Source organism: Camelus dromedarius, chromosome 4 (assembly GCF_036321535.1).
Source record: "Camelus dromedarius isolate mCamDro1 chromosome 4, mCamDro1.pat, whole genome shotgun sequence".
Classification (NCBI taxonomy): domain Eukaryota; kingdom Metazoa; phylum Chordata; class Mammalia; order Artiodactyla; family Camelidae; genus Camelus; species Camelus dromedarius.
In genome coordinates this window covers 69,820,108-69,845,069 of record NC_087439.1, presented here as the reverse complement: position 1 = coordinate 69,845,069, position 24,962 = coordinate 69,820,108, and the positions used below count along the sequence as shown (strand labels likewise).

At 41.3% G+C, this 24,962-nt stretch overlaps 2 protein-coding genes across 34 annotated transcripts in view; one reads left to right on the top strand and one right to left on the bottom strand.

Annotated features, from left to right (window-relative positions):
* The window catches only part of ABI2 (abl interactor 2), a 110,897-nt gene extending 98,602 nt beyond the window's left edge, over positions 1-12,295 (top strand). For 29 of the 33 annotated variants that reach the window (XM_064485075.1, XM_064485071.1, XM_064485081.1 and 26 more), the window contains 2 exons: positions 149-322; positions 7,757-12,295. In XM_064485075.1, coding sequence (XP_064341145.1) covers positions 149-322; positions 7,757-7,932 — 350 coding nt within the window. In that variant the 3' untranslated portion in view covers positions 7,933-12,295. The remainder of the gene's footprint in view (positions 1-148; positions 323-7,756) is intronic. The other 4 variants (XM_064485092.1, XM_064485089.1, XM_064485091.1 and 1 more) reach the window with 1 other exon arrangement.
* A 501-nt stretch (positions 12,296-12,796) lies between these two features.
* The window catches only part of RAPH1 (Ras association (RalGDS/AF-6) and pleckstrin homology domains 1), an 82,786-nt gene continuing 70,620 nt past the window's right edge, over positions 12,797-24,962 (bottom strand). The window contains exons 13-14 of the mRNA XM_064485066.1: positions 22,692-22,834; positions 12,797-20,360 (exon numbers count right to left, since the gene is read on the bottom strand). Coding sequence (XP_064341136.1) covers positions 18,351-20,360; positions 22,692-22,834 — 2,153 coding nt within the window. The 3' untranslated portion in view covers positions 12,797-18,350. The remainder of the gene's footprint in view (positions 20,361-22,691; positions 22,835-24,962) is intronic.

Below are 24,962 nucleotides of genomic sequence, written 5' to 3'. Positions count from 1 at the left end.
TGGTGGGCAGATTTCTCTTGCTCACTCAATTTTTGAAAGATTATTATTTTCAAGTCTAGGTTTATATTCTACGAACATAGATACTTGGATAGGAGATGCAGAACTTTGCATAATGTATAGTTTTGTTATCAGCTTGATACATTCTTAGTTTCAGATGCACCACCTCCACCACCACCTGTGGAAGAACCAGTCTTTGATGAATCCCCACCACCACCGCCTCCCCCAGAAGATTATGAAGAGGAGGAAGCAGCCGTGGTTGAGTATAGTGATCCTTATGCTGAAGAGGACCCACCGTGGGCTCCAAGGTCTTACTTGGAAAAGGGTAGGTTTCAGAGGGAGACCTGGGAGATGGGAGGCACCTCTCTGTTGACGTGACACTTGCTGGTACTGAAGAGAATCTTACTTATTTTTTACTGATTCAGTAAAGTTTTGCCCATATAACCTGTACATTTTTTATTAATTTCGTTTACAATGTTCGTGATTTTGAAAGTCACACTAGTAAAATTCTGTGACTGTGATTTTTATTCATTATTTATTGTTCCTATTTGAACATGCTTTTTTATGAATGGTTTCTGTAGGAAAAATTTTAAAAAGATAGGGTTTTCCTGGAATGACTCAGGAAGAGGAGGATTTTTCCAAATTATGTTATTCCTGTTCCCATGCTTTAAGGCATTCTTTTGTGGCATCTTATATCAGATATTTCCATTTAAGTATCTCCATATGAAACTTTCTTCCAAAGAATAATGGTCTCTCAGGTTTTTTTTTTTACAAAGTAGTTATTTGGCATTTCTTTTGGTGAAAGTTTCTTTGAATATATTAGCTACCCTGATATGGCACTTTGGGGACACAGGCTTCCAAGTGTCATGAAGACTAGTCAGCTCAGAAAAAATGTGTGTTGTCTTGAAGGACGTTTTCTGTTGAGGAAGTTAAAGCTACAAACTCACTGGGTTTCAAAACTGACTGCACGTTAGAATCACCTGGAGAGCTTACATTAACAAATAGTGCCTTCCACTTCTGGCTAAGCTTAAGCAACAGTAATCAGATTCACCCTCCCTCCTAAAACAGTTAGGAATGAACCAGAAAAAAATATAAAAAAAATAATGGTTTTCAGACATTGGATAACAGGCATTGGTGGACTGTGACCCCAGAAAGAAGGAACTCAAACAAGGTGAGCCTTTAATTGTCCTTGCTTGCTACCTAGAGGCAGTTTCCAGGCCACGGAGCAAGGAGGTAGAACCCAAATAAGCCTGGAGGTCTCACTAAGTAGAGAAGATACAGACCAGAGTTTTGGGAGGCCATGGAGAATAGGTAACTACACGAAGACACAGAACAGAGTTCAGGCTGTCTGTGGGAGGGTCCCCTTGAATCTTTGACAGAGTAATGATCTGTACATGTATGCGAAGAAACTACCTGAGTTTGGAAAAAGAACCAGAAAAGAGTAAGCAGAAGAATTCTTAGAAATAACAGGCCTGGGAATAGTTCATGTTCCCCAACCAGCGACAGCAGAAAGACCTTGTAATATACAAGGCATTGGGAAGAGGCCTCAAGAGTGTGTTCCCTCAGTTGTAGGGCCAAATTAGCTCTAGACCAAAGGTTGCCCTAACAAACGCTTAAATGCAAGCTTTGAAAGCATCCAACTGATTTTAAGTAACTTAACGTTGCTCCAGAATAAAACCTAGCACTGTTCAAAGAAGTCAACAAAATCCAGTGCACTAAAAAGTAAGATTCATAGTGACCAGCATCCAGTCAGAAATTACAAGGCATGTAAAAAGGTAGGAAAATATAACCTGTAACTAAAAGAAAAGCCAGTCAGGAGGAACAAACCCAGAAGTGACCAGGATGGTGGAATTACCAGAGAAGGGTATAGCTATTAAAAAGGCCACGTATGTTGGAGAAGGTAAAGGAAAACAAGAACATGAGAGGTAAGTAGAATATATTTTTTAAAAAGGAGAAAGAGAAACTTACATAGAATTTCTGGAAATGAAAGATACAGTATCTTAAGTGACACTCAGAAGTAAAGATCGGCAGCCTTGACAGTACAACATTAGAAACTGTCCAAAACGAGGCACAGAGAAAAAAACCTGTGACAAAAAACAGCAACAGATATGTGGGACAATATTAAATAATCTTTATTCACAGAAGGTATTGTCTTATATGTAAAAGGTCCTAAGGAGTCTACAAAAAAGCTGGTAGAATGAAAAAGTGAACTTAGCAAGGTGGTAGGCTACAAAGTTGATGTGCAAAGTTAAATGCATTTTTATATACTAGCATCAAACAATGGAGGTTGAAATTTACAAAATAATCTTCTGTAATAACATCAAAAATATGAGGTACTTAGGGATGAATTTAGTAAAATATGTGCAAGACCTATATGATGAAAACTATAAAACATTAAAGAGAAATTAATAAAGGCCTTAAACAAATTGAAATAAATAAATATTATGTTCTTTGATCATTATTGTTAAGAGATTTATTTTCCCCAAATTGATCTCCGTTGAAGGCAATCTCAGAAAAAATTCCAGCAGTCATTCCCACAGAAATTGACAAGAGGATTCTAAAAGTCATATGGAAATGCAAAAGACCTAGTGTAGTCAAAACAATTTTGAAAAAGGAGACTAATGTTGGAGGATTTAAACTACCTGATTTCACAGTTCTAGTGTAAAGTTCCAGTAATCAGGGCAGTGCGGTAAAACTATGGAAATATAAGCCAGTGGAATATAGAGTCCAGAAAATGATCCACACATACTGTTTGACAAAAGTGCCAAGGTAATTCAATGGGGGAAAGATGGTATTTTCAACAGATAGCGCTCTAACAACTGGACATCCATATGCAAAACACGAACTTCCACCCTTACCTCACCATTCACAAAAATTGACTCGAAATGTATTTTAGACCTGAATGTAAAACTAATATAGAAAATCTGTGTTTCGGGGTTAGGAAAAAATTTTTACAGAGTGCATATTAAAACACGTGAAGTTTAAAATAAAAAATTGATAAATTGAATTTCATTAAATTAAACTTTTCTTCTTTAACAACAGTGTTAAGAAAATGACAAGGCAAGCCATGTAGCTTGGGAAGAATATTTGCAAAATATCCCAGGAGACAAACAATTTGTAGAAAAACAGTTTGAATATATGTCATCAAAAAAGATACATGAATTGCAAATAATTACATGAAAAGATGCTCAACATTATTAGTCATTAGGAAAATGCAAGTTTCCATGTTCAAGTTACCATGAACCAAACTAAATATCACTAACACCCTCTGGAATGGCTACAGTTAAAAACACTGACAATACCAAGTGTTGGAGAAAGTGGTGAAACAGGAGCTGGTCCAGGGTGCACTGCTGGTTGCAGCATGTTCCAGCCACTTTGGAGAACAGTTGGCAGTTTCTTATGAAGTTAGACATATACCTACCAGCTGATCTGGCAGTCCACTGCTATGCATTTACTTAAGAGGAATGAAGGTGTATGTTCACAAAAAGACTTGAATGTTCATGGCTGCTTTATTCATAATAGCCAAAACTAGAAACAACCCACATGTCTCAACTGGTGAATGGATACGCTAATTGTAGGCTATCTATCCATTCAGTGGAATACTGTTCAGCAATGAAAAGGAATAAACTACTGGTGTAAGCAGTAGTACGGAGGGATTTCCAACATTATGCTAATGAAGGAATCCAGACACAAAAGACTCATACTTTATGATTCCATCTAAATGAACTGCAGACGATGAGTGGTTTTGGGGGACGAATACTGGCAGGTGAGAGAATTTACATAGGGCCATAGGGGACTTTGAGGTGATAGGCATTGTTCTATATAATGATTGTGGTGGTAGTTAATTTGGCCTGTATACAGGTGCATGCATTTGTCAAAACTCACTGAATTCTACACTTGTGATTGTGTTTTGTGTCTAAATTACACCTTAATAAAGCTCTTTTTAAGGTGAAAAAAAAAAGAGCCCAGGGTACTACACTAGGGTGTGGCCTTGGACATTGACGTGTTTTACAAACTCCTTAGCTGATTTTAACACTGTCCTGGGCATAATGATGACAGTTTTCAGGGGCTGAAAAAACCAGCTCAGTGATTCCTTAAGCAACAAGCACAATAAAAAGATTCATTTGCATGTTAAAAATCTACCCTTCAGTGAACATGTTGTAAAAATCTGGAAAGATTTGTAAGAGAGTTTGTTTTCGGTCCAAGTAATTCTTTAAAATTTAAAAGCAAAGTGCCTCAATTATTTCCTAAGATAGTTTCAAAGTTTGATTTATCTCTGTTAAGTTCAAATCTTTCAAAACCTGAAAATCACATAAGCTCCTCCTTAATCTTCTGGCAAAACAAAAATAGCCAGCTGTGTTCAGCTTATGATTGCTTTTTGTTTGAATGTGCATAAATGTGAAGGCTCTTGCCTAATGTCTTATTTTGTTATCTTAGACTTAGGACGTGGTTCTCAACCATGCTTACATATTAGGGTCACCTAGGGAGTATCTGATATGTCTGCACTTCCAGACCTCTTAAATCAGAATCTGTGTACATGGGACCCAGGCATCAGAATTCTTTAAAGTTTCTCAGATAATTCCAAGGCTGAAAACCACCAGATAGGTTTATCTTAACCCTTGATTACTGCCCATACTAGTCAAGTGGAGATAATCTGTATGTGTAAATATTTTGATTTAACTTGGGTAGAGAACAGATATTTTCATTTATTTATTATGTGCCTGGCATAATAGAAGACTTACTACGTATGTAAGGCAGTTAGTCTTCCCATTTTGCAAAGAAGGAAGTTGACGTTCAAAATAATTTATGTTACAGAATATAACAGAAGATGTTTGTGTTACAGGAAGGACAGTGTATCACAATGGTTATTAATGATAAGAAAAGAGGCTAACATTTATATAGACTGTCTGCCATATACAGGGGTCTGGGCTGTGTATTTGTGTTGTGTTATTTAATGTAACAGTACTTTGAGGTGCTAGCACTATTACAATTCCCATTATACAGTTGAGTGAAAAGCAGCTCAGGAAAGTTAAGTATGTTCTGTAAACTAGTAATTGGTAGAGCTGAGATTTGAACTAGATGCCATAACTCCCGAGCCCACATTATTAACATTGTCCTAAGCTTGAGCCCTGGCCAACCTGGGACTGAGTCTTGGCTCTGTTGTTTACTAGCGTTAAGTGATCTGGCAAGCACTGACTTATTTGTCAGTGCCCATTTTATATCCCTTCCTTCTATCAAACATTCTGTTCTTGTGTTCTTCAGCTCAGTGTCATAACTTCTTGGTAGAAGTATAAACAATGTGTGGTAATTTATCAGATAGCATTTCTGTCCTCACAAGACTGACAGCCCCTTGTCCTACTCATCATTTTGCCTCTAAAAGTCAGAATGGATGCTCCATTAATGACTGTCAAAAAATGAATAGTGCCATTCACTATGGGCACTATCTGGGGAGTCCAGAAGGCTGCTTGGAGGACATGGCATATATGATGTGCCTTGAATGAGTATGAATTTCTCAAGGCAGAGAAGAGAGCTGGGAAGAGCCACCCAGGCAGAGGGGATCCTGAATGAAAGGGCATGGTGAGTGGTGTCGGGTGCAGGGGGGTGTGGGGGTTGTAGGCAGGGGTGGGTGAGCTAGGAGAGCAGGAAGGGAAGGACTTTGTAAGTGATGATGGGGGGTCTTGAATACTAGGCTGAGGTGTTTGGAATGTTTTTCTTTTTTAAAAATGGTGGTAGAGGGAAATTGTAGATTTTGGGCAGGTTAATGATAAGTTCCCACATACTTACGTCTTAATTTTGTTAAGATACTGGATAATAGTGTAGAATGCTTTAGAACGAAAGAAAAATAGGAGTTGGAAAGAGCAGGTTGGATGTTTTTCTAAGAAAGAGATGAGGGCCTCAACTGAGGCAGTGGTGCTGAAAACCTTGTTCACATAAATAAGTAGATGGCAAATGGAAGTATTGTTCATGCAGCACTGTCACTCAGTTCTTTTAACTCTTTCAGAGTTATTTGCCAAAAATCATATAATGCTCTTTCTTTAAAAATCATGTTTTATATGATGTGTTATCTGAAAACCCCATTAAAGTCTACTTTAACTGTTGTTAAAAGTAAAAAAATGGGAGCCACCTAACCTGCAGAATGGTTGGGTTAGTCAGTGGAGTGATTCTCTTTCTTAATACCACACCAGTTTTGAATTGTCCCCTTGGCACCCAAGGTGTTTTGTGCTTAACAAAAATACAGTGGCGTACTATCCTTAAGTAGGTGAAGGATAAACAGGAAATGAGAACTTTTATGACTGACGCATGACTCACGGTATCACAAGCAGGTCAGATTTAGAAAGCAGTCTTTATACAAGTTGAGGATCTAGAAAGAAACTCTGTAAAAATCATGTCATTCATACTGCTTAGAAAATCTTAAGGTAAGCCAGTAAAATGTGTATTCCAGTTTAAAGACTGCTACATTGATTAGGGCAGTGACTGTGGTGATGGGGAAAAGTGTTTGGATTTGAGAGATTTAGAAGGTAGAACTAACAGGACTTGAGAATATTTTCCTGTAAATTACTTTTCAGTGGATTTGCATTTCTGTAAGCATCAAGAATGTTATCAGTTCAAAAGAGCTAAAAAATACTAGATTGACTGGAAATACTCTACATATCTTGTATTCTCTTACGTTTATAGTTAAGTTTTTATGTCAGTTATATTTGTTTAAGTGTTTGGTTATATTTTGAGAAATACACTAAATTCTTCCTACGTCTCTGAAGTATTTTCTGGCATCCTAGATCACTAGAATGGCAAGTATTCAGAGTTTAAGAAAGCCATTGAATTTTTATTAAAGCAGACCAGAAACACAAAGTAACTGGGGCAAGTTGCATTATATCAAAAGTCCCTGTTTTGGTTTCTGTTTCTTATTTATTTTATGTGAAGATGAAGGTATAATCAATTCTGAGCAGTGTAATAAAGGTACAGAGAATCTTTTTATAAAAAAGATAAATCTTCAAGTGGATTTGAGCAAGTTAAAGGGTATCGCAATTTAACCAAACTGTTGAGGAAGGTGCAGTAACTTAGGAACCAGAGATTGTCCCAGAAATCATTGAAAGGCCCCAGTTACCAAGTTATTTAAGTAATGAAAATCATAGGAGCGCTTACAGGTATCTCAGTTTTCTTACCACTTTTAGTCTGTTATTGTGGATTTGTTAAATTGGGGCATCATGCAGGATGTGTTTTGAAAGACCATCATTCACACATGTAACCTGTGGGAGTTGAGCCACTATTTTTAGTGAATAGGCACTGGCCACTGGTTCTAGAAGGTGTGAGAAAGGAGATGTAATTCTGCTATTCTCTTAGTCTATCTCATTTTCTCACTGGCCTCTCCTAGTGTATCTCACTGCATTAGTATAATTCTCATGTTTAAAGATACGTGTTTTTGCACAATATGGTGCTTTACCACAAGCTCAACTGAAGAACTAGCCATCTTTCCCTATTCTGGAATTGTGTGTATCTCTTCGTTGAGACTGTTGAAGGGTAAGTTGAACTAAATATGATTTTTCGTCATTTATACAGTTTTGAACCTAACTCCCTAAGGTGGGACTCCATCATAGAGGACTGGGTATTAGAAACAAAAACTAGTTTTTGGTCTGTGTTTAGAAAATCACTATGTTTGAAGTGCTGTGGAAGTTAGGAAAAGAGGGCTATTCATTTATTTGGTTCTGCCTTTCTAGGAAGGTTATTCTTCTTTTTCATATCCTTTTTTTCCCCCCTCTAGTTGTGGCAATTTATGATTATACAAAAGACAAGGAAGATGAGCTGTCCTTTCAGGAAGGAGCCATTATTTATGTCATCAAGAAGAATGACGACGGTTGGTATGAGGGAGTTATGAATGGAGTGACCGGGCTCTTTCCTGGCAATTACGTGGAGTCTATCATGCATTATTCTGAATAAAGCTCAGCAGGGCCGTGTGTCCCTCACAGGAATAGCCAGGTCTTCCCAATATCAAAAGGCCCTGGGGATTCCTCTCCAGTGAAATGAATGAAGGATACAAAGGACAAAACCTACTTTTTTTTTTTTTTTTTTGGTTTATCCCTCAGTATTAAATAAGCTAGCTGAGTTTGAACAAATGGATCTTTCTGCCATCACTTTACTATGCCTGAGCTGTTTGGATTGAAATAAAGTGACCGTTTCTGACTATATCAGAGGTATAACAGCATAACTATGTAAAATAAATCAGGTTAAGACTGATTTCAGGAAAAAAAAATCTGGGATTTTTCTCAGGAATACTGTACACTCTTGGGATTTCTCCTCCTGCAGAGTCTGTGGCATTGGCTGTTCTTCAGCGTCCGTGCGCAAGGTTAGCCTCGTGGCCTAGTGTGTACCCCAGCCCCACACTTTCTCCCACTTGTCTGAGGAGGAGGGAACCAGTATTTAAATACCATACATAAGCATTTTTATAGTTGTTTCAGACGGCTTATTTCCTCTTCAACACTGTAAACCCTGTATTCTCTTGCACTCGAGTGCACCAGGTGAGTTAATGCTGAGTTGACTTGCGTCCCTTCATGTTTCTCAGTCTGTAGATTGAGGAGGATGAGATGAGTCTCCAGACATTCTGAGGCTGGGTAACGCCTGCCGGTTTGATTCTGATGTGCTGCTGCTGCATGAGACTGCACTGCCACCCTTGGCCGGTGTCGCCACGTGCGTGGCATGGCTTCACGGGCTGCGGCGGCTGTGTGAAGGCATACATGCAGCTGCCTGGGGTCTGAGGAGGCGGAGCTGCAGCAGCGCTCTGCTCGGGCGTCCTGAACACTTGCCTTAGGTGCTCTTTTGAGGAGGAGGATTTTAGAGGTCAGACCAACTATTTCTTTACTTCTTTCTCTATTTAGAAAAACATTCTTTTTGGGGAAAATAGCTATTTTCAAATCTCTTGAGTCACTGGGAATAAAAGGCTTGCTACTGTGCTCTCTGAATGTTATTAATGGCAAATACCAGCCACTGCCGAGTTGTTTACTCACAACTTAGAAGATAAATACTCCTCTGATTTTGTATGATTGGCCTTTTAAGTAGATGCTCTTGGTAAAAATTTGAACCTTATTTCTGACTAAGTATAGTGGGATAAGAGGCATAATGCCAAATACTTATCCAAGTTTGTTTTTTTTTCCCCATCTGCACAATTATAGCTTCAAATCCAGTGGAGTTTGGAAGGCAGATGGTTTTAGTCATCTCTTCTGTAATCAGTATAAGAGATACTGAAAAAAGTCCAGGAGGCCTTGCTGCTCAGCAGGTGAATACTGTGACGAGCCAGCTCACAGGCCAGAGCCGCCATGGGTTCTTCCCAGTCCCAGTGACATGGCCAGGAGATGACACCTTTGCCAGGTGACTTCCCAGTGGGCGAAAGCTGAGAAGCAGTAGCTGCACGTACCTCAGACATGGGCCTGGCCCAGGACAGGTGGTGCAGATGGAGGAAACGAACAGGTGTAGTAGGTGTGAGGGAGTTCCCATGACGTAGGCAGACGTTAGTATTTCACTTGGGAGTCTGTGATCCCAGCACACCATTTAACTGAGACTCAAGATATAGCGTTTCCTTATCAAGACTTTTAAAGTTGCAGGTTTCCCCCCTCACCTCCCCCCACACACTGCAAGTTAGCTAGTTTGCTTTAGATTTCTCCAACACTTTGAATTTAGTTCTCATTATCTTGCCTCCAGGACACATGGCACTTCACACTTTGTTAGATTATCTTGACACTCTGTTCCCTGTCTTCCTTCAAAGTAATGGTCCTGAGTGTCCTCTGAGCCTTCAGCTTCATTATGGACCCAACCAAGACCACACATGGAGAGGGTAAACTCTTCTTAGTGTTGGGGTAGAACTAGGAAAACTGTTTTGAAACTAGATGTTCAAAGTTATTTAAATAGCTTTTGGCTGAGAAAGCTTAGTTGCTTACTAAGGTAGAGGGTATTTTGAAATCCAACAAATAGTTCCCACAGCTCACACCGACAGAAGCCCAGAAGACAACTGTGCAAAAAGATTTGGTGGTCAGCTTGCCTGTTGGACCCTTGCTGGACTGGGGAGCAGAGAAGACATTAGTGAAGTCCTTCCTACCGAAGACCTGCAGCGGGGGCATCCATAGGTCAGCTGATTCTTCCTACATGTTTTAATACTAACGTGTGTGATTTGCTTTAAAAGCAACAACCTGTTGGATTTTCTGCATATTTAAAATTTTTGTACAGTTTTGAATTCTGTATATTGTTTTGGAAGGATGCTATGTAATGATGGGCCAGGCCTAAAGTCATTGGAGACTTTTAATGTATGTAATATTTCATAGATTGCATGCTATTAATAGTCTGTGAGGGTAATATTTGCTTTATCGTAAGTTTCCCCCATTTATCTTTTTATAAACTATAAGATGGTTGGTAGTAGGAGTTCTAAATGAATGCAGAAATCTTACATCCTATGTAATTTTGTGGCAAAGATGATCTGGGTCTAAATCTGCTGACCAGAAAGCAACCACTTTACCAGGATAGAGGGAATCTAGTGGGAGAGATTTTTTCCCCTCTCCTGGAGTGTTTCCTTTTTGACTTGTTCCTTTATTTTTTTAAAGGAAAAGGGGAGTAGACTCAACCCTTAAGTCACCCCATTCCCCTCTGCCCCCTTTAAGTATTACTATTTGAAAGGCCATAGAGCGGTGGATGAAAATACAACTTCTTGTAGTTGACCTTTTGGCCAAGGCAATAACTTAAAAACCAAAAGTGTCCATGTGTCAAAATCTAGACTTGAGAGATTCAGCCTGTGTTTGGAATACATGTGAATCTTTTAAGATGTCTTGTTCAGTATTTGCCATCATTTGGCTACTTTGTCTTCTTCAGAGGCACCTGCTAGTTGTACCTTAGGGTTGGCAATGGCCCCACTCCTTTTGCTGTGTTCCTAAAAGTCACTGGGTGAGACATTTTCATCCCTCCCTTCCTTTCCCCGCCTGCTGCTACTGATCACCCAGCCAGACTGCGCGGCGCGTCTTCACGGTGATCCCTGCAGCGCAGCCGTGCTCCTCAGCGGTCTCATGTCGATCAGAGGTGACTACTGAAGCCCTTCCTGTCTGAGGCATCAAAATGATAGTAGTTTGCTTTTATCTTTCTGTGTCCATTTTCTTTTAGCAGGTGACCTTTCACCATTAAGAACGGTTGTTTTTTTTTAACCGCCTTTTCTCCATGCGTGGCATGTCTTGAAGGCCATCTCTCTTTGAAAAGGGTTTGATGGAGCAATTACCAGGTGGCTGCCAAGTCTTGGAAAAGAAAAAGAATGGGGCTCTCTATGACTTACCATCTGTTCACTTCTGAACTTTGGCCAGAAACTCCTGATTGGTGTTAAGGTGATTTCTCTCACACTATTTACTTAGAATCAGAAATTTTAGAGCTAGATGAGATTTCAGAAATTTTAGTTCAATCTCATTTTACTGATGAGGTTAGATGTGTCTTTTCAGTTACAGCTAGTTAACAGCAGAATTCCTGACCCAATGCCTGGTCATTCTACAACTGTCTTTTTTAATTGTGCTGTATGTTTTGATAAATACTATTCAAGGTGTTGTTTGAAGGAGTGTATTAAGTGCATCCTTTGCTAGTGAAAGTAATCTTCATTTTAACCCTTCTTGGAAAAAAAAAAAAGCCTACACTCAGTACAAATGGTTTTTTCCATAAGGTGTACGTAGCTAAAATACAACAGTATTTCAGCACTGGAAGGAGCGCAGCACAGCCTTATTTGAGAGAGCCTTACAAACAGTTCTTCAGTGGAGGCATTACGCTCATTACCTTAAGTTTATTTTATGCTGACCTTTGTTCGTATTTCTTGAGAATTTCACAATTCTTTCAAAAAAAAAAAATTGATAGGGCCGAGCTGTGTATAAATGATCCTTGCTAAACCTTGAGGGGTTTTTTGTAAAAAAAAAAAAAAAAAAAAAAAAAAAAGACAAAAAGCTTATTTTCACATTAAAATGTAAATGTCTTTTGCACCTTCAGAAGTCTATGGAAAAGTAGTTTTTATCATATTTTGTGTCCATGCATCTTTTTCTTAACAAAATGGTTTACAAAACAGAATGTAAACAATTTGCGATCTGGCCAGTTGTACTTCTGCTCCCAGAGGGAGGGTTGGTGTTATGAGTGAAAACTGGAGGGAGCAGTCTGTTGCCAGTGATGTTTCTTGTGTGTGCCATTAAACCACCTCCAGATGCGGGGGGAACATTCACTTTTTAATTTTGAAATTGTACTTGGAATTAATTGTTGCTGTGTACTAAGAACTTGGCCTAAATAAAATCCTACAAAATAAGTGCCTTAGGAATGTATTTCTGCCAAGGTGGTAACTTCTAAGATGTGTCAGGATCTTTGCCAGTTGCTCTAAATAATTACTTTCTATCCCAATTTTTGCTGTAAGTGAACCTGAGGTTTTGTTCACTTTTCTCCAAATACATGGAGTTCTTTTAATATAAAAAGAACTTCTATTCTTTTTGCCCTAGTTTAGTAAATAACATGATTTGTAAGTACATTCAAATCCACATTTATACATACCCTGACATGGCAGTCCAGCACATACTTGTGATAACAAGGCTTTGAAACAAAAAGCATCCCTTTTTGTAATAGTTTATACCAAGTTGTACGTTGTTTAAAGAAAAAAGTTAAAGGTTAACCAACTGAACACATCAAACTGTAGTTTATTTACCTTCACACTTGATGTGCTTCTTGCACAGTCTACCTTGGGGAACCCAGTGTGAACAGCGAAACCAGATTCTCACCGGTGCTGGTCAAAGAACAGTCAAGTACAGTCCCGATGTTTGAATGAATGAAATCTACGTATTCTTTTTATTAAGGATTGGATAAGCTGACATAATGAAAACACGTAACTGAAAAATTACACTGACTGTACTACTGTCCTAAGCCATTACAATACTTTACTGACAGTAACTGGCAAGAGTAACTTGGAAAATAACTTAATCCAGCAGTAGAACAAAAACATCAGTAGTACTGAATAGATCTCTCATATATATATATATCTATATATAGGTCTGCACAATCAAGGAGCAAGGCACATAATGAAATGAGTGTACATTTAAGCAGAAGGAAATAATATCAACAAAGCTGAAAGAAAAATGGTAACTTCATCTTTACCGAGCTGTGCATAATCATCTGAAGAATGTCCTCTGACGGGCACTTTATAATGCAGTTCCTTTTGCCTTCTTTTTCATGCTTTATAAAGGTACTTTCCTACATCGTATCTACTAATGGCAAAGCTCCCACAGCCTAGATGTCAGTGTGAGCCTTGACTCCATTTTTAAGGAAATGGAAGGAGAGTTAGTTAGCAATCTCAGTTAAATATAATGTGCACTTTTTCTTTAAAACAGTAAACAATGTTTTTACAACATTTAACACAAGCTAATGATATTTTAAATGTACAGTTCTATAAAAGGAGTTCACTAGTGGCTGATAATAAAATTAAGCAAAATCTTTGAAACATTCCAGTTAATGCTTATTTTCTAGGAGGAATTATTTACAAGTAGAGAGAAAAATACAGGAGGTGATAATCATGAAAAATGGCAGTTTTTGGTATTAGGTTACAATAAATTCAACAAACAATGGACAATTCCCAAAATGCAGACTTTTTTAAGTGCCACAAGCATGTTCTGCCTAAGAAGAGGTTGAGGCTTCAACATTTATGAGCTTGGTATTAATAGCCATCCGTGATTAACATATCCACTTCTGAACTTGGCCATCTTTTAAATATGTAGTATTTGCCATCACCCTGACTCGACTCGCTTCTCTAAGTGTCTTTGGTAGAAAGCAGCCAGATCCCGTTTAGGTAGATGAAGCCGTCTCTTGTGAGACAGTTACTTCTGTGCACAAACTAGAAACACCTTCCTTCTCTTTCATTAGCACCTATAGGTTTGCTTGTTGGATTTTTTTTTTAAATGCTATTCCTCCAAAAGAGTTCAAGGCACTGGGGATTATATAGCATATAGTGTTTTCTCTTCTATGTGGTTTATTACTTCAGCGAGCAAAGAGCAAACCAGTTGGAGATTATTTCCTTTAAGTGTTTATCAAGTATCAACATACTTATGTTTTTCTTATTTTTATTTAGCAAGTTTATTCTACAGCTAAATTTCAGATTTCTTTTACAGTAGACCTTCCAAGGTCACAGTTAACAACCGAGCACTTGTTTAGTTTGAGGGAGACTGGTAAAGGGGTAGTAGCAATGTTCTATTCAAGTTTTAAAGGAAAGTAAATCTTAAAAGGTAGTGGGATATTTAATGCTGTACCACTTGGACCTCTCCGTGGATCAGATCTCAACTTCATGAGTGGTCGTGTATTCCTATAGGGTTAGGGATTACTTGTTTTATGCAAATCATGTAAAGTGTATAAAACAAAACTCAAGTGCCAAAAGGTACTTGCAACCTAAGGTGATTTTTTTAAACCAGATGTCCTCTTATCAAGTGTATAAATCCAAATTATTAAATCTATTTTATTTAAAGAAAGTCATTACAGCTATAACCACACAGGGTCCCACAAGTGTAACTGGTCTAAATTTAAAATCTGTGATACTACATCAGCTGTAAAATTATAGCTCTGAAGGTATATGAAAAAGTTTGGTAATAATGTATAAAACTAGGAAAAGTTTTTTTTAACTTGTTTAAAATCACCATATATAACTTAGAATTGCTTTTAGCTGAGGAAAAAAGGTGAGAAAGGGTTCTGCTGGTGACCTGACAGTCAAATCAAACCAATACCACCATTACCTAAAATTTTGTCCAGGCTAATCAGAGCTTTCTCTCCTCCAGCTTATTAGCAGTTATGTTCTCTCAGAAGAGCAGCTTCTCTTAATCTTAATCTCAGAGTTGTCCCTCTACTGGAATTATTACCCATGATCTCCCAATTCTATTTAGATGAACTTTCTTGATACACAGGACTGTTTCAGTAGCAAGTAAACTTACGTGGAGAGAGGACTTCCAAGACAGATCACAGCCCTTAACAGGATATGCCGTCACTGGGCAGGAGCACCTCGATCCTAGAGGCCGTAAAACATCGGCAAGTCTGCATTACTCTGAGATGTTTCTGATGCAAATCATTTCCTGTAACTGTTCAAAAGAGTCAGCAATCTTTGTCATCTTAAAAAGCCCCAGAAATTTTTTTAAAAATCCAATTTACAATTAGGTGGGTACCTGTAAACCTTATAGAAGTTACTTTCCAAGAGAATTATAGGAGTTAATTTACATTGTGAACCTGATGGAAGTTGTTTTAACAGAACAGGCTCTACTGCCCTTCAGAGTTGGTGCCAAAACTTTAAGCAGAAGATAATCCAATTTTGAATGTATGTGTAAAAGTTAAGGGTGCCACTAAGCAGGTCACTAGCTCTTTAACAGGCACCTGTTTGCACTGCTCTCAGTAGCAGAATGAGTACACCCATTCTGCTCATTTTTTGGTGCAGCCAAGCCAACTGTCAAGATTTTCTTCTTTGACCTGAAGCAGCTGTGCTGAGTTAAGCTGCTGAGCAGAAGGCAGTAAAAGAAGGCACAGTACCATAGTGTCAGCTGGCGGCGGGTGTTCCTCAGGAACACACCAGAGGAAAAAACAAATCCCCCATAAAAATAAAACCACATCCCAACAAAAGTATAATTTGAAAAAAAAAAAAAAACCACTAGGGAGTGAAACACTAGAAGGATATCTAAAGTACTGTTTTGGTTTTTTTGATTCAGTTGTTTCACACAAAGGAGGAAAAAGCTGAGTAATAGCATTTTGGTCTTTGGAGAAATGTGAAGGGAAACAGCTTGCTGTAGACAAGCCTGGATTGGGCTGAAAAAATGGTAACAGTTCCTCCTCTGGCCTTGCTCTTTTCTTGGTGTTCCTAGTTGTTGTAAAGGATGTCTGCTGTCTCAGGAAAATGATACACTAGAAGCAGCAGTTCAGGAATGGCTATCATCGGGACTGGCACAAGCAAGAAGTCCCAGGAAATCCCACACTGGAAAAAAAAAGGCTGTATCTTAGGGCTCAAATCAGGAGTGAAGGAAGATTGGGGGCAAATTACTGTTTTTTTCCACTTAGGGAAAGTTGAAGTTGTCCATCTTTATATTAAAAAACACCACCACCACGACGAAAAGCCCTAGTGATGAATACTCTTACCACTGGATTCGTGTTCTTAATAACCCTTTACCGACAAGTAAGGGTGATCCTCAGAATACAAAGCTGCAGGCAGAAGACTACGGGAAATCACTTCACTCATGAGTCACGGCGGAGCTTGGCAATCTGTACTCAACTGTGACCCAAATTGCTGTGCGTGCTTAAATTAACAATGCAGATGTGTTAAAGGTCACTTCCTAAGCGTGAGATCAAGCACACACAACTTTGTGATCAATTGAAAAGATCCAAAATGTATCTTTTAAAGAAGCAGGGCTTTAACAAAATGCACAATGGTCTATGTTCTTATTGCTCTAAAACCACATGAGAATACTGAACAGACTCCTGGAGATGTGACAATGGGCGGGCGAGGGGGTGCCACTTGGTCTCCCTTTATGATGCAGTACTTTCTTGGAGAGTGAGTTACAAGGAAATCTTGTGTACACAGTACAGATTTGTTTATTCTTGAATTATTTGCTTTCTCTGCCCCACTGTACTGGCATCATTTTTTCCTTAGGGGATTGTGTCAAAGGTTTTTGCAGTTCACACTGGTAATCCCTATTCACAACAGGCACAGACTTTTCATTACAAGGCGTGCTCGTTTATCATTGCTAGGGAGGCTAGTTTTTATTCTCTGCTTTAAGAGCAGCTCTGAGATTGCATTTGATCCTAACAGTCAATTTATCATCACACATTGATGAAACAACACACATTTCTCTCATATACCAAGGAAAATTCACAGGGGAAAAAAAAAGCATATAAAAGTATAGTGTGAGGCATACAGAATTAAGAGTGTGTCATTAGAGCAATGATTCCATGTTACACCAAACTGCATATGCATAATATGTAATGTCACTTACTGTACCTGGACTACACTATGCCATCAGAACACCTGGTAACCTGGACAAACTCTACAACCAGGCTACAAGCAGCAAGGACCCTAGTGTGCTGCAGTAGCTAGGGAAGAAATTGTCAAAAAGCTCATTTATTTTTCCCCCCTCCCTCTATGACAGTCCCACATTTAAATGAATTCTTTGTATTTCACATTACAATCCACAGTCTGATTAATGACAGCTGCACGGGGCCAGTTTTGTTCTATTTTCTAATCACCCATCCTTCTAGAGAGCAATACACAAAAATGCATTTGAGAAGGTGATTTAGTTTTTCATAATGATGCAACATATTGGGCAGAGGATGTGTATATTTGATACAGCAATTGTCCACAGACACCTAACACAACATCTACCTACGGCACACACTATAGGAAGGTAACTGGTGACCCAGAGACATAACTGGGACAGAGCATTCCAAGGGTATTGTGTCAGATATTCTCTTACAATAAATCAAAGCAAGAAACATGAAGCCAAACTTGAAGCTTCACAAGCTCAAGAAAAGGATTCCAACAGTACAAAAAACTATCCAGGATTATAGTACTAAATTATCCATGTATTACAGGCGAAGAGCTTACCTGCGACAGACCACGTCCTAGACTCGGGTGGCATCGTTGCACCAGTACTGCAACTAGAATGGTTTAGTTACACCGTGTATTTACTTTCTATGCACAATCATGTACAGATAGTGTGTGTGAAAATTCCCCCATACTGCACTATTACCCCTTCTATGAAGCTGAGAGGTTTTCCTGAATAAAGTGCCCCTTTGTGTATAGTAATGAAGTGTCAGTCAAGCAGTTCTAACTTTAGTCAACTGGGGAAAAAACAAACACAAAAGCCCCTCTACACCAAACATTCTGGCTGTCTTCTCAAACTGAGAAATAGCACATTATACATCTATTCTTAATATATAATACACAGCATGCACAGATAGGCCGCACATGGACTTTTATAAAATACCTTCTAAGTAAGTTTTTGGTCCAAGCCACATGATAGATAATAGAAATCATAAGGGACAGGACACACGTTCCCTTCCATGCCTCTGCCACCCAAAATACACAAAACCCATTTTCAGATTAGGAGAGAAAAGGAATAAATAGAATCACTTTCAGCTATATATATACATATACTTGTATGTATACATATATACACACACAATCTATATATGCACAGCTATGTGTGTACACAATGTATGCACACACACACACAGCTAACGCTACCTGAATAACAACATCATACCAGGAGGCTCTGAACACCTGAATTCATAGATGATCAGGTGAGCTGATTGTAGAACTGATTACAGATCCCACGAAAATAAAAGTCCTCTGGCAGCTACCAATCTCTGGAGAGCTTGGTGTTCTGGTCTCTTTTAGGGGGAGCAGGAGGCGGTCCTCTCCGCAATGTTGCATAGCCTGATATGTGACTGCCTCCATACCCGGCCTTCTGCTGGTCAGAAAGCAGTTCGGGGGGTGGCGGGGGCAATGCCATATCATCCATCGTGGCTGTGGGTTCTGCTCTGGACACGCGGGAGGAGAGCGAGCCATGCCGGGTGATGGACTTCCGCTGCAGTGTCCTGTTGAGGTCGGCCAGGAATCCAGGCTGGACGCTAAGGCTGGATTTGGGAGAGGTGGGCACTTGCGGCACAACTGTGGCCATTGCTGGCTGCTCAGAGATCTCGGCTTGAGTGAGGCGGGTGCTATCATTTCGTTTGGGTCGCGTGGGCGGAGGGGCCTTCTTCACGGACGCTTTGGACCAGGACTGTGGTTGAGGATTAACAACTGCCACTTTGGGAGAGGTGCTTCCCGAGAATACTGCTGGAATCTCTACGGGGGGCAGAGGAAGCTCTATCTCAGGTGGAGGGGGTGGAAAGTCAGAATCGGATGGAGGAGAAGGAAATTCTACCACGGAGTCCTTTCCACGCCCACTCAGTGGAACAGGCGCTTTTGCTGACACACACCCGTGTTGGAGAACTCCGGGAAGGTTAACTCCGGAAAGATTTAGTTTTCCAGGTTTAGGGGGCGCTGCAGGAGGTGGTGGGGTCTCCTTGCTGGGAGACCCCGAGGGTTCTGCTGGCGATGCAAACTTGCTGACTAGACTGTCTACGGAAGGTCTCTTGGGCTCAGGGTGCTCTGCACAACTGCTGGACTTAATGCTGGAGTTCCGCTGTGGGGTTGGAGGAGGTTTCTTCCCCCCAGGGCTGGACGTCTTACTGGTCTTTTTGCCCGGAGATCCACCTTTGTCTGGGGCGGGAGCAGCTGTGGGTGTGGCTGGCGGTGGTGGTGGGACTGGGGTGGGTGGTAGTGGAGGAGGAGGAGGAGGAGGAAACACCAGGCTGCTCTCGGGAGGAGGAGGAGGGAAGTCCGGGGAAGGGACAGGGATGGAGCTGGGCTGCCACTTGGGTTTCGCTTTCACAGCAGGGGGGGACTGTGGGGTGACAGTGGCTGAGGCGGGCTTTAAGGGCTGCGCCTCCAAGGGAGGAGGGGTTGGAGGGGGCGGAAACTGGCTGGCTAGCTGCTTCACCATGGAGGGCACCGGAGACAGCGGAGAGGAAGGTGGTTTTACACAGAAGCTCTGTTGCTTGGGTAACGTGGGCGGGGGAACTGGACCAGGAAGAGCAGGGGGAGAGGGTGGAACGTGAGAAACAGGAAAAGCTGGCTGCTTTTTTGCTGGGGGGACTGGAGGAGGAGGTGTAGGTGGCACAGCCTGTGTCACGGCGGGTGGCACAGTCTTGGTGCTGACTGGTGGGGGCAAGGTCACAAGGGGTTTGGGGGGAGCTTGAGGAGGGAGGGGTGCGGGGATGGGAGGAGGTGGAGGGGGTGCTGAAGGAGCTGTTTGAGTGACGTGCTGAACATGATGGATCTTCAGTGGAGGCGGTGGGGGGCTGAACTGCGGAAGGGAAGGGGCGCAGGGGGCGGGTTTCAGCTGGGCCATAGCCGAGCCAGGGGTAGGGGGTGGGGGAGGGGGAGGCGGTGGGGGGACAACTCCGCTGGGGGGTACCAGGATCTGAGGCTTCACTGACTGTGAGGTGGAGGACAGAGGCTGCATCACTGAGGGCGGGGGAGGCTTAAACAGGGGCCCTGAAAGCTGAGAGGCGTTCTGCAGCCTGGTTATTGTGCTGTACTTGACGAACATCGTGGCCGTGGAGCCCGCGGAAGGCGCAGACTGGCTGGGCAGGGGCGGGGGCGGGGGTGGAGGCGGTGGGGGTGGAGGAGGAGGGGGCGGTGGGGGGGGCGGTAGGGGCGGCGAGGGCTGTGAGGCAGTGTAGGGGGTCACTAGTTTAGGCTGTGGGGATAGAGGGGGCATGAGTGAAGTGTAGGGTCGATTCATAGACTCCATTCTCGCCTAAAAGGAGTATAAAAGGGAGGTTGGGAGAGACAAAACACAACAAACAAAACAGTTATAGAGGTAAGCTTTGACTGCCAAAGTAAAAAGCAAGGAATCAGATACATGCATGAAAGGATGCAGCACTTGGTGATCATAAAGATGGACAATGTCAGGAAGGCTAAAACCTGACTCCTTGGGCAATGAGGGTACAGAAAAATTGGTTTACCCAAGAGTCCTCTCAAATAGCCAGACTGCCTAGCAAACTGGGAAAAACTTCCTCCTGCAAAAGCTGTCTGGATGGTGACCGGCTGTCTGACCCCTGGCTTTCACACACCCTGCTGGGAATGCCAGTGTGAGCCCTTGGTGGGAGGGCCTCTGCCCAGGGACCGCCCCCCAGACTCTGGCAAAGGGAGATGTGATGGCTGGAGTTCACCTTTCAGTCCATGACTGCATCCACATCAAGCAGATGCCAAAACTGGGTTTAGGAGTGCTGCTGGAGGGCCTCCAGAAGAATGAGGATGGCTTTTTGATGCTAGTGAGCGAACACGTGAGAGTATGAGAATGTTCAGCAGGCGTGCACAGTCACACAGGAATGAATGAGCTTGACACACACACTCGTGTTCGTGTGAGACACTTGCATCCAACATGCACAGAAGTCCAGCAATGCAGGTAAAAGAGGGGTATTCTTTACATTTGTTTTACTGGAAAATACATAAAGAAATGCTTCATAAACATTACAGCAAAAGATCATAAAAATATCATATAGAAAAAGCCAGAAGAGAATGAGAGGAAACTTTGGAAGGCTAGAGTAAAAGAAATGTATTAAGAAACAGGAGCTAGAGTTTGCCAGCAACTAGCTGACCAGCACATCTGGGCACCTCTTAGCACTGCCCAAACCACCACATCTGGTCATCTATTTCATGGAGCTGCTCATGCATGAAAGTGGCTCAAGTACTTTTTGAAAGAGCAAACGAAGGGCCTTTGGCTTAATAATTTTGAGTACACCTCTTAGGCTCTTTGAACAAACCGTGAGGATCCAAGATAAACAACTTGAAATGACATCTAATTAATATCAAGAATGCTGAGGTTAGTAGACTAGAAGGCTCATTATAGGGCTGAGTTCTAAGGCCCATCAGGACACTCACATGTTCCTTTAAAAATGGCACATCAAAATAAAAGCATTAGTGTGCAGGAGTTCGTTACAGGAGTCACCCAGGTTAACATGTTTCCAAAGAACAGCCCCCGACCTTAACTTGACCCTGTCTTGGCTGCTGCAGGGGTGCAGACCTTAGCTGTGCGGGCCTTCTCATTTGGCACCTGAGACTGAGGTAACAGGAGAAGAAACACACAGTGGGTCAAGACTCAGACACATCGTCACTGCTGTGGGGCAGGGTTTGCGCTCTTTTTGAAACTAACGCAATGACGGACTGCACTGCTTCATCCCGGACCATTCGCACCTTTGCTTTCCTTAGCCTTCCTCCTAATTTAAAATGCACATGGATACCACTATTAAAAATTTAGTAAGGTAAAGGGCTCTTTAGGTATCTGAATTGTGTGAACCCTGCCGCTCCACAACATATATGCAATATCAGCACCAGATGGCGCTGCTCCGTTCAAATTGCTCAGGCACGCGAAAGGAGAGAGGATTATTTCTTCAGAGTCTGAGCCTCTGATAAGGGAGTTATAAACTGTCAGTGTCTTGAGACTTTAGGTCATTAGAACCAATTCTCCGATATTTATTTCTAAGAGAACATGTTCTACCCCCCACACTGGGCTACTAATGCCTCCTCCACCCTCCTGAAGTTCAGTTTGATACGGTGTCTTTCAACCGGGCTAAAGAACCTCTCTATTTTTCTAAACAGTCTTGCAATAATTATACTCGTCCTTCAGTGTCACTGAACAACTTTCTAAGCAAAGCCTCAGGGATCCAAAATTTTAAGGGGATTAATTGGAATTTAGTCTTGAGAAAATTCATCAATGTGCAGAGAAGTGCCACAAAAGACAATTAAAAAAATGAGTCTGAATAAATTAAAAACAAATAAAGAAATAATCATTAGCAGCTTCTATGGAACAAAATAAGGGCATTGGCACTACAGGCTGTTGCTCCATCCAAATTAATTAAGGGTGGAAAGGAGGAAATTGTTATTTCTTAAAATTCTGGGCCACTGGTAAAACTGCTAGTTCTTTTGAGATCATCAGAGCCAATTCACAAATACCCATTTCTGAGGAGAAGGCAAAGAAAGAATACTGAAATAAGGCCAGCAAAGATTCCTAATAAAGGAAGGAAAGAGCAGCAAACTACACCCCTGGACCGACAGCCCTCCCCCGGAGCCTGACCCCGCGCGTTACCTTGCTGGACTCTTCCAGCTGTGTGCCTCGTTTCCAGGCCTCGGAGAAGATGGAGCTCACGATGCTCTGGGAACGGATGTGTCCCGCCGGCTGCGTGTCAGACACTCCACTATCAGACTGATTGGAGTGATTGGACTGAGACTCTGCTTAAAACAGATTTTAAACAATCAGATTAAATAAGTCAGTATTGTGACAGTATGAATATCACACATTTAGACAGATTTGTCACACAAGACCAGATGTGACGTAGAATGGCAACAAGTTGCATTTACCCAAACATTTCATTTCACATAAACACAACCCGTGTTTTCCAAAACTTCTCTCATCCTAGGACAAACAGGAAATCTCAATTCTTCTCATCACCATGAGACTGCTAATTACAACGGAAGGTTCATATAACATTACTGGTATTCTGACAACCTGGCTTGTAAGAGCTCCTAGCAAATAAGAGAATAAATGAACCATCAACAGTGGAGGGAATTTTTTTTCAGTTGTATCTTCATTACCTTGAGAATCAATCTTTTTATATACCCCTGCTCCAGGCCAGCCCAGAGACGCCTCACTTACGAATTTAGGTCTAAACGTGACGACTGCTTCCTTTTTCTCAGTAATGAACAACACTTGGAATTTGATCCCCAAGTGAGAAGTATGTTCTTAGGGATTCAGGTATTGGCACCACAAGGCAGCAGCTGTGCTGGAGCCTTGCTTCCTGGAAGGGCATGAAGACATCTTCAGGGGAGCTGGGAATGGCTGAGGATACAGTGCAATTTGACTGACACACAGGGTAAAAAGACTGGGAAGATTATTTCACTGACTGACTCCAAGTCAGGCAAGATAACTTTGTGGAAGCACCTTGCCCAATGCCTGGCATCTGGTGGAGACTCAAATATTAAAGCTAGTCCCATCCAATTACTCTGTGAGAAGTGAATATTATTAGAATGCAGTATTAAGCAAGTCCTGCCGAATTAACTGAAGTACCACAAAGATAATAGCCACAAACTCCTTTGAATAAAATTAAGACAGTATCCTCAGGGCAGAAATATAAGCAATACAGAATAAAACCTACTCTATTTTCTTCATCCCTATTTAATATCTAGGACCACAGCCTGTAAGACAGGAGCCTGGAACATGTGGATCCTGGAGCTCTCTTTAGCATGAAGGTATATGATTTTACAATTCACGTTAAAAACTCTGACTAATACTTAACACAATGTATACAGACAGACGATGCTGCAGTAGGAAAGGCACCATACCACTTCATAAAATCACGTGTGGAAGCACTTGTACTGTTAAACACTATATACGTTTTTAAAGATATATATTTTAAAATAGATATTTTTCCTCAGTCTTTCTCTTAATTTCATTTTCTATAACCCTACTTGTGACATACGCTTCTTACCCTGCCTTTCCTAATCCAATGCCACAAGGGTTTCTTCCCCCCAATTTAATAGACATTTTCTTTTATAACAGTTTTAGATTTACAGAAAAGTTGCAAGCTCACACAGAGTTCCTACACACCTAGCACCCAGTTTATCTCGTTGACATGTTACAACACTCTGGTACCTGTGTCACGACAGGAAACAACATTCATGTTACAGTAACCAAACACGAAATTTTGTCTGGATTTCATTAGTTTTTCCATAATGTCCATTTTCTGACCCAGGATCCCATGTTTCAGTCAGCTGCCATGTCTCCTATGAGACAGTTTCTCAGACTCTCCTTGTTTCTGATGACCTTGACTGTTTTAGGAGTATTGGTCAGGTATTCACAGTATGTCTCTTAATTTTATCTGATGTTTTTCCCTGAGGTTACGGGATTTGGGGAGGAAGATCAAGAGGGGGGAAATGCCAATCTCATCACACTGTATCAAGGGTCAGTGTATCACCATGGACTGAAGGCTATTTATTTTAAAATTTGGCTTATAATCCTGTTACTTTGTTGCTCAAACTGTTCCAACTTTGGCCACTCTCTCAGGGTGGCTCCTGTGTCCCTTTTACATACTCTCATCACTGGTTTTCTGAGCACATGATGCTCCAGGCTCATCTTACATATTCTCTGCCATAGCCCTAGAATCAGCCACTGACCAAAGAGCCCTGGCCCCTTTGTTTTGGAAAACTGCACTGAGAAACCGAGATGGAGGCTCCTGGCGTTCTCACCGCTACCAGGGTGTCACTGCTTCTAGCTCTCTCAGTGGACGGAACTAGGAAATGTATGTGTGTGCACTAACCCAGGTACACACACGTCGAAATGTGTTTTTACTTATTTAGGGCT